The sequence below is a fragment of the Sporothrix schenckii genome (assembly GCF_000961545.1).
Source record: "Sporothrix schenckii 1099-18 chromosome Unknown Cont47, whole genome shotgun sequence".
In the NCBI taxonomy this organism is placed as follows: Eukaryota; Fungi; Ascomycota; class Sordariomycetes; order Ophiostomatales; family Ophiostomataceae; genus Sporothrix; species Sporothrix schenckii.
This window is the reverse complement of record NW_015971148.1, coordinates 2,604,592-2,621,978: the sequence shown is the minus strand read 5'-3', so window position 1 is coordinate 2,621,978 and position 17,387 is coordinate 2,604,592. Positions and strand designations below refer to the sequence as shown.

General features: G+C 55.6%; 5 protein-coding genes and 1 non-coding gene across 6 annotated transcripts; 3 read left to right on the top strand and 3 right to left on the bottom strand.

Annotated features, from left to right (window-relative positions):
* Nucleotides 1-312: 312 nt before the first annotated feature.
* On the top strand, nucleotides 313-1,122 carry SPSK_03578 (uncharacterized protein; the record flags this gene model as incomplete). The annotated part of the gene is made up of 2 exons (XM_016730415.1): nucleotides 313-537; nucleotides 616-1,122. The coding sequence occupies 2 exons, from the start codon at nucleotides 313-315 to the stop codon at nucleotides 1,120-1,122; spliced, it is 732 nt and encodes a 243-aa protein (XP_016585397.1).
* Nucleotides 1,123-1,554: 432 nt separating this feature from the next.
* SPSK_03152 (signal recognition particle receptor subunit alpha) lies at nucleotides 1,555-3,624 on the bottom strand (the record flags this gene model as incomplete). The annotated part of the gene is made up of 1 exon (XM_016729993.1): nucleotides 1,555-3,624. The coding sequence occupies one exon, from the start codon at nucleotides 3,622-3,624 to the stop codon at nucleotides 1,555-1,557; it is 2,070 nt and encodes a 689-aa protein (XP_016585396.1).
* Nucleotides 3,625-4,455: 831 nt separating this feature from the next.
* SPSK_10521 (protein transporter YIF1) lies at nucleotides 4,456-5,615 on the top strand (the record flags this gene model as incomplete). The annotated part of the gene is made up of 3 exons (XM_016736900.1): nucleotides 4,456-4,764; nucleotides 4,870-5,397; nucleotides 5,457-5,615. 3 exons carry the CDS (start codon nucleotides 4,456-4,458, stop codon nucleotides 5,613-5,615), a joined length of 996 nt encoding a protein of 331 aa, XP_016585395.1.
* A 1,282-nt stretch (nucleotides 5,616-6,897) lies between these two features.
* On the top strand, nucleotides 6,898-7,704 carry SPSK_03579 (integral membrane protein, Mpv17/PMP22 family; the record flags this gene model as incomplete). Its single annotated transcript, XM_016730416.1, has 3 exons — nucleotides 6,898-6,996; nucleotides 7,061-7,146; nucleotides 7,245-7,704. The coding sequence occupies 3 exons, from the start codon at nucleotides 6,898-6,900 to the stop codon at nucleotides 7,702-7,704; spliced, it is 645 nt and encodes a 214-aa protein (XP_016585394.1).
* Nucleotides 7,705-8,223: 519 nt separating this feature from the next.
* SPSK_02935 (uncharacterized protein) lies at nucleotides 8,224-12,777 on the bottom strand (the record flags this gene model as incomplete). The annotated part of the gene is made up of 1 exon (XM_016729783.1): nucleotides 8,224-12,777. The coding sequence occupies one exon, from the start codon at nucleotides 12,775-12,777 to the stop codon at nucleotides 8,224-8,226; it is 4,554 nt and encodes a 1,517-aa protein (XP_016585393.1).
* A 3,336-nt stretch (nucleotides 12,778-16,113) lies between these two features.
* On the bottom strand, nucleotides 16,114-16,185 carry SPSK_11276. The gene has a single exon. It is a non-coding gene; the product is annotated as a tRNA-Arg (tRNA).
* Nucleotides 16,186-17,387: the final 1,202 nt, after the last annotated feature.

Here is a 17,387-nt window from a genome sequence, read left to right as displayed (position 1 = left end):
TAGAGATTCCACGCGCTGCAGGCGGTTTGATAGCCGCCAAATTGAGGTGGCGGGTATCTTGACAGATTAGTCATATATTAGGTAAGTCGTGCTCCGGGGCGGGCTTGCCCTGGCGGACCAAGGTGGGGCTTCGGCAGTACTGCAGGCGGTTCGCAACGGAAGCCGCGATCTCAGGGGTCTCTTTGTTGATCAATACGCTCTGCCTTTTCACCGCACCATACTCTCGTTTCTGCGCAGATCTCATCCAGTCAACCCGCTCCCCCCCTTTGCTTCGAGCCCCGTCCACCTCTCTTCCACCACCCTGCGACGACAATGTCCCGGTTGGCCCCCCTTGTGTTCCCCGCGGCGGGCCCGCGGCACACGGCGACGGTGATCTTTGCACACGGCCTGGGCGATTCGGGCCATGGCTGGGCCTCGGCCGTCGAGAACTGGCGCCGCCGGCAGCGCCTGGACGAGGTCAAGTTTATCCTGCCGCACGCGCCCGCCATCCCCATTACCGTCAACATGGGCCACCGGATGCCGGGCTGGTACGACATTGTAAGTACTCCGTAGCTGTGTCCGGCAAACGCAACAATCGCGACCGGATGAGTTATGAACCCAACTAACGCCGGACAGGCTGCCCTTGGCGGCTCGGCTGATTTGCTCCGCGAAAACGAGGATGAGGCCGGCATGCTCGAGAGCCGCGACTACTTCCGCCAGCTTGTCCAGCAGGAAGTCGACAGCGGCATTCCCGCCAGCCGCATTGTCCTTGGCGGCTTCTCGCAGGGCGGTGCCGTCGCGCTCTTCTCGGGCCTCACCAGCCCCGTCAAGCTGGCCGGCATCGTCGGTATGTCCACCTACCTGCCGCTGACCCTCAAGCTGGAGTCGACGTACCTGCCCAAGGCACCCGCCGTCAGCGCGAACGCCCAGACGCCCATCATTATGTGCCACGGCACCCTCGACCCTGTGCTGCCCTTCCAGCTGGGCCGCATGTCCAAGGACAAGCTGGCGCAGCTGGGCTACCCGATCGAGTGGAAGGAGTACCAGATGCCGCACACGGCCACACCCCAGGAGCTGGACGACGTCGAGGCCTTTTTGCACAAGGTGCTGCCCGAAACGTCGGGTGGCAAGACGGAACTGTAAAGGTGTTGGGGTGAGTAAAGAGGTTTAAAAAGACGGTGAGACGGGAGTTAGGTATGTACTCCATTTGTTTGCTCTGGAAGTTGACATCCAGCAATTGCGTGGAGTTCAGAGAGAGCGACACATAAGCAGCGGCACCTACGAAGCGACACAAACAAACCACAATTTAGCGTCATATAGAACCATGAAATTGATTACCCTCATCCGCTGCATTATACCAATGAGACGAGAAAATGCCCAGTGATCCAGTGAGCCAGTGAACTATTAATGTATTAGAACGCATAACGTGCTGCAGACCAGAGCTGCCATTGCGCAATTTATGCATAGGAACGATAATTCAAAAAGGTATTTCATTGCAGGTTGCGCAAATCTAATACGGGCTGCTACCCAACCTCGACACAGCCTCTCATCGTCTCTCATCGTCTCTCATCGTCTCTAATCGTTGCTCAGCAGACGCTCCACGGCCCACGAGACGGAAAAGTTGCGCAGGTCCGAGTAGTGCTGGCCGACGCCGACAAACAGGATGGGCACGTTGGTCGCGTGCACCAGGCTGACGAGCGTGCCCACCATGCTGCCGACGGTGTCGCACTTGGAGATGATGAAGCCGTCGAGGCTGCGCACGCTGCCAAACGCCTGGTTGAAGCTGCGCGCCTGGGCCACCGAGTCCGTGCCCACAAGCGCCTCGCCGACCATGAGGATCTTGTCGGGCTGCGCAAACTTGGCAAACTTTTCCAGCGACGACATGAGCCGCTGGTCGTTGTGGCGGCGGCCGGCGGTGTCGATCAAAACAACGTCGAAACCGTGCTGTCCCGCATACGTCACGGCGTCCTTGGCCACGGCGGCCGCGTCCTTACCGTATCCCTTTTGGTACAGCTCGACCTGCCCGCCCTCGCGCGCCGTGAGCTCCGTCAGGTTGCGCACGTGCACGGCCAGCTGCTCGACGGCGCCGGACCGGAAGGTGTCACCGGCCGCAATCAGCACCTTGTAGCGGTTCTGCAGCAAGAAGAAGCAAATCTTGGACAGGTTGGTCGACTTGCCCACGCCGTTGACGCCCACAATGGACATGACGTAGGGCCGCGCCGCGCGCAGCGACGTCGCGCCGGGGCGTGTGACGGCGTCGATTTCGCGCAGCAGGTCCAGCGACGAGGTGGGCGTCAGCATTTTTGTCAGGGCGGCCTCGAGCGCCGTCTTGACGCGCGCGTTGATGCTCTCGAAGCTGCCCGTCTTGGTGCCCAGCAGCGCGGCCTCGACGCTCTCGCAGAGGCGCACGGCCGCCTCGCGGGCCACGTTCTTCCGCAGCAGGTGCTCCTCCATGCCCTTCATCGTTTTGTCCAGGTCCGCCTTGGTCAGCGTCTTGCCGCCCACGACGTTGCGGAACAGGCCGCCAATCGTGCTGAGGCTCGAGCCCACGAGGCCGCTGCTGGCCGCTGCGGCAGCCGAGGACGCCGCCTTGCTGCTGGACGCATCCGCGTCCGCACTTGCCAGGATCGAGCGCACCTCGTCGTCCAGGTCCTTGAGCACAAACTTGCCGCCCTTGGCTGTCTTGCCCCACGTCGATGCGTCCACCTGCTCGAGCGCCGGCCGCTCTGTTGTGGTGCCGTCAGCGTCGTTCCTGCCGCCCTTTGGAAGGTCGACAATCGAGTAGTCCAGCTGGATGTCGTCATCGTCCTCGGCCTGGCCGTCCGCGCCCCACTTGCGGCCCTTCTTGGCCGTCTTGGACGTTGTCTTGTTGTCTTTCTGGTGTTTCCGCACAGTCGCCGCCTCGTCGCTCGACTGCACAGCACTGCCGCCGCCGCTGGCCCCGCCTGCTGCTGCTGCTGCGTTTTGCGCCTTGCGCGCCCGCCGCGACAGGTTGCTCAGCGGGCTAGGCTGTGCGGATGTTGTCGCGCCATGGCCGGCCTGCAGTCCGCCGCCGCCGCCGAGGCCGCTGGTGCCGCCCGGTGTCGAAGGTCGCGAGTGGGACGGGCTGATGGTGGGAGTCGAGTCGGGCAAGTCGGCTGCTGCTGACGCCACGTGTATTGTCGATTGCGATTTTTCGTTCATCAGAGACGCAGACGCAGACGCAGACGCAGCCGTACCGCTGCCTTCGAGTTCGTTGAGCTGCTGGTCGAAGTAGTCGTCGAAGCGCGCGCACTCGACAATCGTGGTATTGGGCCGGGTCAGCTGGTCGCCATAGAGCTTGACAAAGAGCGTCTTGATGTTGTCAACAAGCTTGTCGATCCACGAGAGGTGCAGCAAGGATTTGTAGACAGCAACAAAAATAATGCCCAGGTCCTTGGCAAAGGCCCACTTGACGGCGTACTGGTCGGTCAGGAAGGGCGCATGGCTGCTACTACTTCCGCCCGCGACGGCCGAGGCGAGGTCTTCCTTGGTGCCGGCAGTGGTGGCCTCCTCGATGAAGACGTCGGTAATAAAGCGGTTGACGATGGAGGGGCTGACAAAGGCGTAACTGCGCGACCACAGGACGACGCCCGATGTGGTGATGATCTCAAAGCTGTCCAACATGTTGGCGGTGCATGTAGGAACGAGGGCGAAAGGGGAAAGTCGGAACAGGCAAGGTCGGGAGGCAGAGGTGACGATGGCGAGAAGAAAGAGTCGAAAGGAGAAAAGAAAGATGAGAAAAAAATAAATTAAAAAACAAGCGAATTCGGATTCGTACCGCAACGCTTAGCGGGGCGAGAAAATAAATACAATGCCACACGAAGGAGGCCCGGCGAGAGTATGCGCGGTCTCGGATGCCGGAAGTGAGGTATTGGACAACAGCAGATGCGCAGAGCAATGTATGTGGAAATCGTCAAAATGGCCTCTACAAGCACAGCCTAGAACCCTGCAGGTGCTGGCGATCTGATGCGATAAGAGCATGCGCCTATGCGATAAGGGGCACAGTACGGAAAAATAGTTTAGCCGGCCTTGGGAACTTTGGGAAGGTCCTCTCAGGGTTGTAAGGCAGGGGCGAAGCTTCCTGGTGGGCCTTGTGGGGGCATTTGTGGCAGCAGCACGCTAACAACAAGAAGAGCAGCTGCTTCTCCCAATGGCACCTGCCTAGAGCTAGAAGTAGCCGTAACCAAATGAAACGAAAGACGACATATTGCGACAACGTCGACACCACATAACCCACACGCGACCACCTCTGCTAGCCTTTTGTTCGTGACGCATTCGACGGTGATTCGCTTGTCCGACAACGGGCACACTGTCACCGACGACCTGCCCGAGCGCACTCTGACCACTCGACGACGGGACATCGCCGCCTCCTTTTTGTGGCATCGACCTTGTCTCAAGAAACTCTCGAGAGCATTTCCCCTTCCTCCATCGGCTCTCCCCACACCCATCACGGCCATGCAGCGTCCCGCGTACGGGCAGTCGCCCCCACTTCACCACCCCGTTCCCCAGCATGTGTCGACGGTGCCGCAGCTGCGGTCGCCACCGCCGCCGACGTCGTCGCAACCACAGCCTCAGACCTATGGCAGTCCGTACCAGCAGCAACAGCAACAGCAGCAGCCACACCAGCAGCAGCAGGGTGGTAGCTTCCCCATGGGCAACATGTTTGGGCAGTACGGTCAGTTTATGAACGATCCGACCGCGCAGGTGGCCGCGCAGCTCTCGCACACCGCGCTCCGGCAAGGGCAAGAATACGTTGAGCAGAATGTAGGCCGGTTTCTCTTGTTGTCCCTTTTTCCTTTGTCCATTTTCCCATTTTCCCATTTTCCCATTTTCCCCTCCGTCTTGCCGTTCCATGTCTAACCTGTCAAGATCAACCGCTATGTTAATGTCAGTGTGCTGAAACACTACTTCAACGTGTCCAACTCGTACGTGATCAGCAAGCTGTTCCTCGTGCTGTTCCCCTGGCGCCACAAGCCTTGGTCGCGCAAGCAGACCGTCGGCCCCGCCGGCCAGGAGGGCTGGTACCTGCCCCCGCGCGACGACATCAACAGCCCGGACATGTACATCCCCGTCATGTCGGTTGTCACGTACATTTTGCTGTCCACGCTCGTCGCCGGTCTGCGCGGCCAGTTCCAGCCCGAGCTGCTGGGCTACACGGCCTCGGTGGCGCTGGCCGTCGTTGGCGTTGAGATCCTCGGCCTCAAGCTCGGATGCTACCTGCTGAGCATCTCCAACACGTCGCAGCTGCTCGACCTCGTGGCCTACTCAGGCTACAAGTTTGTCGGCGTCATTGCCACCATTGCCGTGGCCGAGCTGGTCAATGGCGGCAAGGGCACCGGCGGCTGGATCGGCTGGTCGCTGTTCCTCTACACCTTTTTGGCGAACTCGCTGTTTTTGGTATGTACCACGTCCCACGGCAGTCGCCCAGTGTCTCCTTTCTCTAACTCGTTTTGTAGATGCGCTCCCTCAAGTACGTCCTTCTCCCCGAGAGCTCGGCCGACAGCCGGCCCATGCAGACGGACACGCGCGCCAAGCGCAACCAGCGCACGCAGTTCCTCTTTTTCTACTCGTACGCTGTCCAGTTGCTGCTTATGTGGATCCTCAGCCGCGCGTAAGCGGTGAAAACGGTGAATGGCACAGGGTGAGAGACGCCAATCGGCGAACAAGTTCATCCGTTTACGGGACTAGACGAGAGATGGATGGGCATGTGGCTAGACATACAGGCGGTTGGGCGATCGGGTCGGGAATGGGTGTCTGTGCGGGGCCGCCAGACTGGCAGAGGCATTCAACGACATTACATACGGCGTACGTGTTCCCCTGGATTTGTTTTATTTTTATTTGTCTTTTCTTTCTCTCCCTTGTCTTTCTCTTTCTTTTCTTTTCTTTTTGGTCTATTTCCTTCATTTTTTCCCTCTTGTTTTAGCTCCTTGTGTATCATATAAAGCAAGCTTCTGTGTTTTGGGAGCTGGCCCGATCTCGGGCTTCGAAAGTCGCAATGGAAAAATAATAAAAGTTTCTGTAGATATTTCAGTTGTCATCATTCGTACGCTGCCCATGCACCTAACAAACGATGCGGACACAGCGACCAGACGAGTCCGCTATGACCCAAACCGATGCAATGCTTCCAGCAGTCTTCCTTTGCCCTCATCATTAATATCCCGTCGCTCAGGAGTGAAATTGCAAATGGCCTCAATGGCCAGTATTGTTTGTATTAATGACTTGCCAGCCATCCTGAAAGCACGCGAGACACAAACACTGATAACAACTATATTTATTTAACATGTATTTAATATATATTTAGAGAATTTAAACCTATTCTTTAACGTCAATGGCGCTGTTCCCCGTTGTCGTCCTCTTGAACTCAGCTGCCATTCTAGTAGGATACAGCACTAGTCAGTGGTCGGTGCGCCGGGCCGGCTCCTTCCTCCTCTCACAGTCATTTGGCTTGGCGGTGCGTTCCACTCACCCACGTTGCTTCGCTCTTTCCCTTGCTTGGCGCACGCAGCTCTGTTCCTGCCCCATCTGACTGACGGACTTGCGTACCTAACGCAGGATAAACGCCAACACGTCAAAAGTGCTCTTGCCGAATTTGCCAATGCTTGCCGGGAAATAACAAAATCCAATCTCTCACTTTTCTTTATTTTCACCTCTCTTCCGCAGCCTCCCAATTTCATTCAATCCCCGCCTATCCGCACATGTCAATGTCTCCGACATCGTCGCGCGCGGCTGTTCATATCGCAGCTGTTAAGCTTAATCTATAACCAACCCCGCCGCACATCAACCCAGACCGCTATCTCTCAACCGGGTTTTTATTTTCTCTTGTCTTCTCTGTTTTTTGTCTATCCTCACTCCTCTTCGGATGTTCCGCGTCTTTTCGAGTGTTAGCACACAGACATCATGGCCACGCCACCCTTGCTGCCCATCACAATCCAGGCGGTTGTGATGAGCGTGGTATCCAGCCTAATTGCGCAGCTGCTAGCCGCCTACCAGAATAAGGTCAGCTCCCTTTCTTTTGTGGTGAAAATATCATGACCGAATCGCACGGCTAAGTCCCCGACAGACTCCGCTGGCGTCTGCTTTTGACGTGGAGGCGATCATCAAGTTCGTTGTCTTTGCTTTCGTCATGACACCGCCAAACGTTCTCTGGTATGTGCCCCTATGTACGTTGACAACTCTTGTCAATGTACAGAACTGCCAGCGTCTACGTTTGTGCAGCATTCCTCTAAACAGCTCTCGCACCATAGGCAAACCTTCCTCGAGAGCTCGCTTCCCGGGTCGCGCAAGGCCCCTGCCAGCAAAGACAAAAGCGATAAGCAGCCCAAAGAGTCGCTCAACATTAAAAACACAATCGCCAAGACCCTGCTGGACCAGTCGCTCGGCTCGAGCGTCAACACCTTTTTGTTTTGTTCCTTTATGGCCGCGTGGGACGTGCTCGTAACGCAGGGCCAGTTCTCGGCAACGGCCACGGCACCGGCAACGGCTGCCAGCCTCGTGGGCACCGCTGTCGTGAACCGCGTCCGCACGGACTTTGTTCCGTTTATGAAGGCCGGCTGGCGCTTCTGGCCGTGGGTGAGCCTGGGCAACTTTGCGCTGGTACCGGACGTGGCGACGCGCAACCTCGTGGGCGGCCTGGCGGGCATCGTGTGGGGCGTGTACGTGAACCTGTTTGCGGCCGGGTCGCCGCCGGCTTTGAAGGAGGAGTAGAGGAGGAGCGTCGGCCAAACAAGGGCCGAAACCAAAACATCACAAAGACTGCGCATTCATCATGCCACAGAACAACTAATATATAGGCGGGGTATCATCTACACCGGCGTTTATGGCGAGACAGTTGAACAGCATAACTGTACGGACGAGGACAAAAGGAGGCTTGTCTGCAGTTTTGTTTTAAACATTAATCAATTCATAATATTCGTGTCAAACAAAAGGTCGCAGCCATGCAACAAGGAAGGCCGAGAAACGCCAGGTCCCGAGTACCGCTAAGATACAAATATGAATACCAAAAAAAAGAGGTAAGATGATAAGAACAAAACAAGACAAAACAACGCCACTGCACGTATCCATGATATTTTTTACTTCTCCCATATTTGGATAGGGCCCTTCTTATTGTCCTGCGATATATGTAAATGCCAGAAGGGGATATAAACAGAATATAAGTGAGAAATCTCGACGAAAAAGAAATTGTCAAGGCAAGAAAATGGGAGAGAGAGCAGGCCACCGCCCTCATCAACGCTGGTTACTATTCTGGCGACGTAGGACGACGCCTTCATCCAGCTGCTCGACGTTGTCCTTTTTCGAAGGCTTCTTGAGAGCGGTGGTCGATGGCGCAGTACGAGATGTTGGCATGCTCCCCTGAAGGTCGTGGGTATCGGTGTCATCACCCGCCTTTCCGGCGGTAGTTTGCAGTGCCCGGACATCTGCCTCCCACAGAGTCCGCATCACCAGCTTGATGTGCTCAAACAGCAGGTGCATCTGGAACGGCTTCACCACGACATCGTCGCAGCCGGCCGCACGTGCGTCGGCAATCTGCTCGGGCCGCGCGTTGCCAGTAATCATGAGCACGGGTATTCGGCCCCCCGCAAAGGTGCCTGCCGCCTCGAGGGCGCGGATGTGACGTGTACAGGTCAAGCCATCCTGCACGGGCATCTCCATGTCCATGAGCACAACCGAGATCGGGTAGGAGCCGGGCACGCGGCGGTCCGACGCCTTGATAATGTCCATGGCCTCAAGGCCGTTGGCCGCGACCTGCACATGGAAGCCGCTCTTTTCAAAGTAGCGCCGGGTGACCTTCTGGTTGACCATATTGTCTTCGACGAGCAGGACGCCGCGGATCTCGGGTGGTCTGGTGGGCACGGAGGCCAGCTGACCGACGACATCGATACTTCCTTCTTTTGTCGGTAGCGCGGCGGGGGGGTTCGTTGTCGATGGTGCTGCTGCGGTGGCAGTGACGAATGGCTTCTGCGACTTGGTAATGTCCATAGCGTTGGCCGTGTCGTCGATGCTGTTCCTATCCAGCAGCGGAAGGTCGTTCTTGGACCTACTCGATGTAGGGCGGGGTGATTCAGACACCAAGGACGTGCAGGGATCTTCATTTGGGGCAGGCGTTGCAGTCGGGGTCGGAGCCGTTGCTGTCAGGTTACCAGTGACGCTGCCAAGGCCCGCGGCCAGAGCAATCTTGGCGGCTTCGCCAGGCGACAAAATCTCGGGGACGGCGGTGGGCGGTGGGATGTAGGCCTCAATGTAAAAGGCAAAGGTTGAGCCCACCCCGGGCGTCGACGCGACGCCAATGGCGCCGTTTTGAATTTCAGCGAGACGCTTGCTGATAAACAGGCCCAGGCCCGATCCGCCGTGCTTGATGTGTGTGTTGGACTCGGCTTGGACGAACTTTTGGAAGAGCGACTCCATGCCCTCCTTGGTGAGGCCCTCGCCAGTGTCTTTGACCTCAAAGATGAGGAAGACAGACTCTCCCATGGGCGATCGGGAGTGGGCGGCGGCGGGAGCGGACGATACAGACGTCGGAGACGTCGGCGAGGCCGGGGTGCTGGGGGCGGCAGCGTACTGCGTCCCAACATTGGCGCCGCCGCCAGGATAGTTGTACGCAGGCGCCAGCTTGTTATCGGCCTGCGGGGGCACAAAGGCGACGTGGCACAGGTCGTCCGTGGGCCGGGTGCGTGACACGCCAATTGTTGTAGTGACCTCACGGATGTCGACAATCTGGGTGAACTTGAGCGCGTTGGTGAGGAGGTTGATGAGGATCTGCTTGACGCGAGACGGGTCGAGCACAAGGAATGGGGTGGCGGCGGGGGTCGTAGATCCAACCGGCGGTGAGCCCCCCACACGAGAAGAAGACAAAGGGGGGCTCGTGGTCGGGAACAGAGCCGAGGCCGGCAGTTCGCGGTAGTATGAATCATCCACAGACATGCGCAGCTGAATATTCTGCTGCCGGGCTTGGACCTCGAACATCTTGAGCGTGGAGCGCACAATCTCAATGGGGTCGACGGTGACGGGCGTCACGGCGAGCAGGTCCGAGTCCAGCTTGGACATGGTCAGGATGTCATCGACAATGGATTTTTGGTGCAGAGCAGAGCCGACAATGATTTCCGCATAGTCAATGCCGTCCTCGAGCATGGCCAGAGCGCGCTGGCGCGGGTCGGACACAGGGCCGGCGAAGGCGCGCACATCGTCACGCAGTCTCGTCAAACACTCGAGAACGGCGTCGCCGCAGTGCATGATGACCGTCAGTGGGTTGCGGATCTCATGCGACGTGATGTCGACAAAGTTCTCTTGCTGGCGTTTGGACTCTATGGCTTCCTCCTTGACCTGGCGCTCGCGTTCCAGCTGCCAGCGCCGCAGCGAAATGTCGCTGAGACAGCCAGTAACAGACTGGACTCTGCCGTCTGAGTCCCTGACAGGCAGGAACGAGGCCTCGACCCAGCGTGGCGCAACGATGCGGCCCCCCGCGCTGTCGTCGGCGGTCCAGGGCTTCTTGAAACGCACCTCGACGGTCTGGTGGTCGGTCTCTGCGTCGCCACGGTTGGCAAAGTGGCTGGTGGTGTCGGCGGGCGAAGAACCCTCGGGAATGTCCCAGACACCGCTTCCGCTGCCACTGCTTAAGCTGCTGCTGTGGCTCGCTGCACTCACAAGGCGGTCGAGACAGCGCTGGACTAACGGCTGGTCCTCCGGGACGACGCACTTGAGCCAAGGATGGGTGACCTCGTCGTCCTGCTCGTCGTCGATCCCGCTGTCCTCGTCACCAGCACGCCGCTCCAGTCCACACATGTCGTAAAACACTCGGTTGGCGCCGCGCAGGCGGCCGGTAATGTCCATGTCGTACATGCCCACAGTGGCAAACTCGGCCATGCGGCGGAGGTTGTTGGCCTGTTGGGCGTGGCGGTCGGCCGCCTCGGCAATAGTCTGGTGCTCGGTGATGTCGCGTAAGCAGACGAGGGTGCGCACGAGTCGGCCTTCGCTGTCAGTTTCGGAGTGGGCGGTCGCCAAGACGCGGCTGCTGCGGTGCTGCTCTTTTTCGTGTATCGATGACGGTGCTAGGCTGTTGCGCCGGATGGGCGGATCTCGCGCGTCGCGCAGCACAGCGGCGGTGGCCGTGGCATTAGCTGTGTTTGCTGTTGTGGCTTCAGTTGCGGTGGTCGGCGTTGTTGCCCGAGCCGGCGTTGACGGCTTGGTGCTCGCCACGCTGAGAAGAGAGGCCGACTTATGCGGCGTTTTGATAACCAAGACGTCCTCTTCTGCTCTCGGTGGTAAACCCTTGGTAGGCGTTGATGATACCAGAGGCGGTGGCGGGAAAGAAGTGGCTGTTGCTGTTGTTGTTGTCGTTGCCGTGGTGGCTGCAGTAGCTTGCTGGTCGCGCTTCTTCACCCGAAAACCCAAAGTCCGGTTCGGACCGCTCGCCGCCTGTGCAAAGAAACACCGCACGGCGTCCTGGTCGTCCTCAACGACACAGGCTAAGAACTGAGCCCGGTTCATTACCATGCCCTCAGAATTCGCAGTATTTGGTGCCGAGGGCGGGGGCGTACAGCCCATAATATGGTGCCAGGCACCGTTGGCGAACGAAACGTTGCCAGCAGCGTCAAAGACGGACATGCCAACAGGCATAAAGTCCGTAATGGCCCCGAACTGGAGGATGTACTCGGACGGAAAGGCAGAGGGCGAGTTCTCCGCAAACATGTTACCAGACGCGGCAAGGCTCTGTTCGGGCACATCTCTATCGAAGCCGGCCTTGGGCTTGCCCGCGGCGGGACCCAAACCTGAGTCCTCTTCTGGAGGCGAGAAGACAGCCGACGCGGGCGGTGTCGGCGGCTCAGGCGGTGGCTGCAATGTCTGCTTGTCGATTGTGATCGTCGGCGTTGTTGTGGGCGTTGTTACTGGCGTGGATCTGGAGCGGGTGAACAATGGCCGTGTTGGGGGCGGCGGCTGTGTGGAGACGGTCACGGGTTTTGTTGTGTTGATGTCGGTGCGTGTTATGGCAGGCGCGACCGGCGCGACTGGCGAGGCAAGTGAGGTTGCGGTAGAAACGGCAGTCGCGGCCGGCGCTGGTGGTGAGGCAGGAGCGGCAATCGCTCTTTCCTCGGATGTTGGTCCCAGCTGGTTGGCGCTAATTACGACATAGCGGGCGGGCCCGGTGCCGAGTACGGCCCGTGTCCACAAATGGTCCAGGTGTGCGACAGCTGGCAGGGCGGAGACGGTGGACGTCGAAAGGCCGTCCCATATGGCGGCATGGTTGGCGCGCGGTGCCGAGACGATATCGCGCAGTGTTGGTACGCTGGCCAGCGCCGGGTTGACGTATACGACAGCGGGACTATTTGGATCCAAAGACACCACAAAGGTCGGGCGCGGGTCGACGTCGAGGAGCTCGACGAAGCTAAACCGGGCAAGGGAAAGCATAGGCGCATGAGAGGTGGACGTAACGGTGGACGGCTCGGCGCTGGCTGCTGTAGAAAACATCAACGGATGCAATGTATTTGGTTGCAGTGATGGTGATGGTGACGGCGAAGGCGATAAAGAGGATGGTGTCTGTCTCAATGCAGAGGGAGGTGGCAGAGCGACTGTCCGTGGTATTCTTGCCGTACGGGGTGCAGACCCGTCGGCCGGGCCGTGTGCCAAGGCGGCGGCAGCGTCATCGTACATCTCGGGCTGTACCGCCGCCGTTGATGTGGTTGCCGTCATCGGTCGCGCTTCCGGTAATGGCGCCGCTGACCTCGTTGCGCATGCCACACCCGGCGGCGGATCTGGACCGTGCGTGGTGGGTGATGGGTGCGTCATGGTGTCATGCCGGGTGAGAAAGCAACAGCTAAAGATGTTCCTTGAGACTCGACTCGCGGTCGTGGGGCGGCAGAGAAAATGCTGCCCTACCGGTGGCAGGTCAAGTTCTCCGTTGCGCAAACGGTTCAGCGCCGGTTGAAACCGTGAACAAGTACCATAGAGGGCGCACCAGCCATAGGTTGAGGAGAGAGTGTGTGTGAGAGAGAGAAGAGAGAAGTCGTTCGGCGTCGAGGCTTAGTGAGAGAGGAGGTTCATGTTGAGGCCTCTGACGTCTGAACAGTATTGATCCAGGGCTGTATCGTATGTGATATAGTTGTGACAGGTTGTGACAGGTTGAGGAGTTGAGAAGCCCCGAGGAGCTGAGAAGAGGAGATGGAGAAATGAAGGAGAAGAGAAGGTTGTTCGAGGGTACGGTAAAGAAACAAGTATTTGGGTATGTCGTGACGAGGAACAGGGGACAAGGGTGGGAAAAGATGACAGGCAAGGGGCTAACCTTGGAGCTAGCGAGAAGAAGGAAGAGAGAAGGAAAAAGGAAGGTCAGTTGCTCCGTAATAGTAACGGTAAACGAATGTGGGAAGGCTACAGTTTTAATTTTTAATTTTTTTTGTTGGCACCGGGCCGATGCTCAATCAAGAAAGGAAACAATAAAAATGATAATGATAAAAAGTAAGCGTCAGGCGCGGGGAGGGGGTCAAGGTAAGGATAGCAGCCGAACGCATGGAAAAGCTTGGAAGCTTGGATGGGGCGAGCGAGATGAGGACGGGCTCGTGGGTGGTTTGGCCCTTGGAAGTGACGTTGGTGGTCGGCGGTCGGCGTGTCGATCCAGGACCGAGGATCCAATTATTGTTAACGTTGTTGGTGTGCAGAGATGTTGTCAAGGACCAGTCAGGCTTGCATATTCAAGGTGAAGGAGATGGGGAGGCCAGGTAGATGGGACGGATGTGAGCCGAAGAAGAAGAGCCAGTGGGAAACGAGTTGCCCAGCGGGTTAAAAAGGAGGGTAGGACACATGGAAAGTGGCTCTGCGGGAAACGGAAGACGGACATTACAACATACAGGTGCCCCAAAAAGAAACAGAGCGCGACAAAACAGGGGCTCACGATAGTAGACGGGAAAACAACACCAGCCAGGGTCAATACAGGCCAGCACAGGCCAGCATTAGCACAAGCACTAGCACACAAACTGCAACGCGACTGACTTGTGGTGTGGAGTCAAAAGGGGGTTTGTCAAGTTGTTTTCTTTTCGAGGAGAGGCTGTGGAAAGGAAAAAAAAAAGAAAACAACAAAATAACGAGAGGCCCGAGGATAGTGATGACACTCGGTGGCGACAGAAACGTGAAGCAGAGGAGCAGAGGAGCAGCAGGGGACAAATACTAGGACAGACCATAGTGAGTGAGCTCAGTGAGGTCAGGTGCAGCAGTCGGAAGGCAAAGCAAAAGCAGGACAAGGACGGGCCGCACGGCACACTGCAGATCGAGAGGGGAAAGTCGGCGACGATCTTGGGACAGTGGTTGTGATGAACGTCACCAAATGACATTGTAGCGGTAAAGGCCTTTGAATCTGGGGACCGTGTTGCATTCCGTACAATATTACACTATGGAAATAAAACACCTGCTAGAGAGCAAAGAAGAAAAAAACGAAAGAGAAAACGGCAAAAAGATGACGAGAGGGGCGGGGGCGATGAGCGTCATGAGGCAAAGACCGTGACTGCCAGCATGACATCTGTATGCGTTAATGCGCCCACAATGTGTGTGATTTTTGGACGACTACATCTCCATTCTTTCCCATCTCTAATGGCACAGACAACCACTCGGATAGTGGCCGTACGATACTGGAAGGGTAGGGTTTGAAAGTGACGCGGACTGCATATTATTTAGGTCGTGGAGGCAGTGTGGAAGAAAGAAAAGAAGAAAAAAAAACGAAAAAGAAAAAAAAGCGGCAAAAGTGACTATTTCTAATAGCGCACCACACTCATGGAACATTCCCGCCAGTGGGTGGGAACTGTTTACACGCCATACTACGCTAGATCCAGTAAAAGCACGAATTGGGCCGTCAAATGGGGACTCGGATGCTACAGGGAGGGACAGGGGGTCAGATTAAAGAGCGGTGGAGGACATGGAAGATTCGGTGGAAACTGGGAAACCCAAACCAAGAATCGAAAAAATGAGGATGAAGGAAGTAGGGTGAAATTCAAAATCAACAGCGAAATGCATGCGAGCGTCTTTGCTGCGTGCCCCCACGGGAGCTCGCCAGAATCCGCAGATGGCAGAATAAACGCTGTGCGACGTTCGGAGTATAGACAGAATAAACACTCAATAATACCACTGTACAATAAATGGCATCATAGCTCCTTGACCTCTTTGGGCATCGCCGGATGACAAAAGTAGAGGGATCCGTCGTTTTGTGGCAGGAAGGGTCCGTCACAGTTGGGATATCAAAATACAGCATCGACATTGGCGGGATGGTTTTATTTCGTTCTAAAACGTTTGGTCACGTTGTCGTTTCAATTTCATGCTTTGTTGGCCATATTTCACTGTTGATTTATCATAGGTCGTAATATTATCTCGTCACTCATTCCCACCGTTTCTTCCCACACAATATTCACGGAAAAACAGTCCTTGACAGCCTCGCCGTCCTGTTGGACATGCGCCAGACATCGCACACTGATAGTTTCTGCCCGTCAATCCACCAATAGCCCTCACTAAACACGATTGCCGCCGTTATTTTTGCTTTTGGTGTTGTTCGGTTAGTTTTCTTCTTATTCTTGTACTCAGTAAATAATGCTCCGGGAATGACACTACCGCAGCACCTCACTGGCTCCCGGCTGGCTCACACGCTTTTTTACCGACCAATGATATTCGAACGCTGCGCGGGATACAAAATACCTGTCCAGAGACACCCAAGGCCCCATAAATAATAATTAATGGCAGTCATTACATCATGGCACGCAGAACGTGCGCCCGTTGCACTCATAGCTGTCGGGCAGGCAAAGGAACCCCTGTCGCTTGAAAGTGAGATCACTCACTGTCTTTACCATGTCATGCGCATTACATACTAGCAAAGGAAAATCAGTACAACTAGGGAACCAATTTTGAGGCTACGAAACCATCGAACTCGTCAGCGCTTCTCGTGTTATTAAAACCCTGGTGTCATTCGTTGGGAAAAGTCGACGAAAGAGCAGTACGGGCAAACCAAAATAATAAAAATAAAAAAAAAGTTAAAAGAAAGAAAGAAAGAAAGAAAGAAAGAAAGAAAGAAAGAAAAAAGTAAACAAAACAAGGTAAAGAAAACAAGGTGAAAAAAGAAGGACTAAAAAATCAAACTCCAAAGCCAAAAAGTACTCCGCGCGGGACTCGAACCCGCAGCCTCAAGATTAGAAGTCTTGCGCGCTACCATTGCGCCAGCGGAGCTATATAGTGTATCCAGGCCCTTTATACTGGTATATAAAGGACGTGCCTTTTAACAGCTTCCGCTCCATTGTATCAGACTTTTTTCATTGACTTGATCACAAAGAGTATAACTTCGTATGTTGTGACTTATTTATTTCTATTTCGGAGACCAGTTTTGGCACATGTATCTGCAAGTTCCCAATTTCGACAAACATGTCTCCTAAAATGCCCAGCGCCGTCGCATCGCAACTTTTTATTCTAAGGAAAACAAATTAGTCGTCCACAATCTTTAATTTGAAAAGGCTCCTAATATCACACAGTAAAAAAAGGGTCCACAAGCCCACTCTCGCTACTCCCAAGGATATGAGGATATGAGGCAGACTGGTTGCCGCCTTCTTACCATGTTGGTTGAGGCTTTCTCTTGTTTTACGGTACAAGGAGAGCGGAGCAAGGGCAAGAAATAAAAACAATTAATTAAACAATCCAATCGGGACTAAAGGTCTCACAAAAGAAACCAGAGGCACACAATAGGAAACTCGATATTGTCAAACGGAGGATGATAGAGCAACGCCGAGCTTTCCGTATTGCCTTCTTGTCCTTCCCCGTTTCCGTCATCAGTTTTGGCCTAGGTGCCCCAAAGAAAAGAAACGAAATAATGTGGCCTTGCTATGGCGACTTTCCCTCAATTCAGACTCGTTGCGCCGGCTTTCACAATCAAATAAGTTTAGGACGACGTCCTAGAAAGAAAAATATCAAGCCAAAAATAGAAATAGAAAATGAGACCAGCCCTCGAGCCGCGTCGTCATATCTCTACTTCCTCCTCTTCATCGTTACAATAAAGTATTTTTATGACGATAGTTCTCCGGATTTCATTTCATTTTCTGCAACCCCCTGCATATATTCCCGCTGAGTCTTGCTTCTGAGCTCTCAGCAGAACGCTAATGCAGCCTGTCGTTTAGCCTCTACATTTGTCTAAAGCGGCCTGGCCTTCATTTCCTGCAGTACCGGAGCCGCTGCAAGGTCGCCCAACAAAAGAAACCACTAGGTTTGTTTGTTAGCGTATTGTTTATGCGCATTCTAGTCATCTGTCCATGTGCCAGTTGCTCCATCGAATCCCACCAAAGCACAAAAATTATATCTCGGATTTCTTGGTGACAGAGTTGCAATCCCGCCTGACCGTTAAATCAACTGCAAGGCACTTTACCATTTGGCTTTCGCTTTGT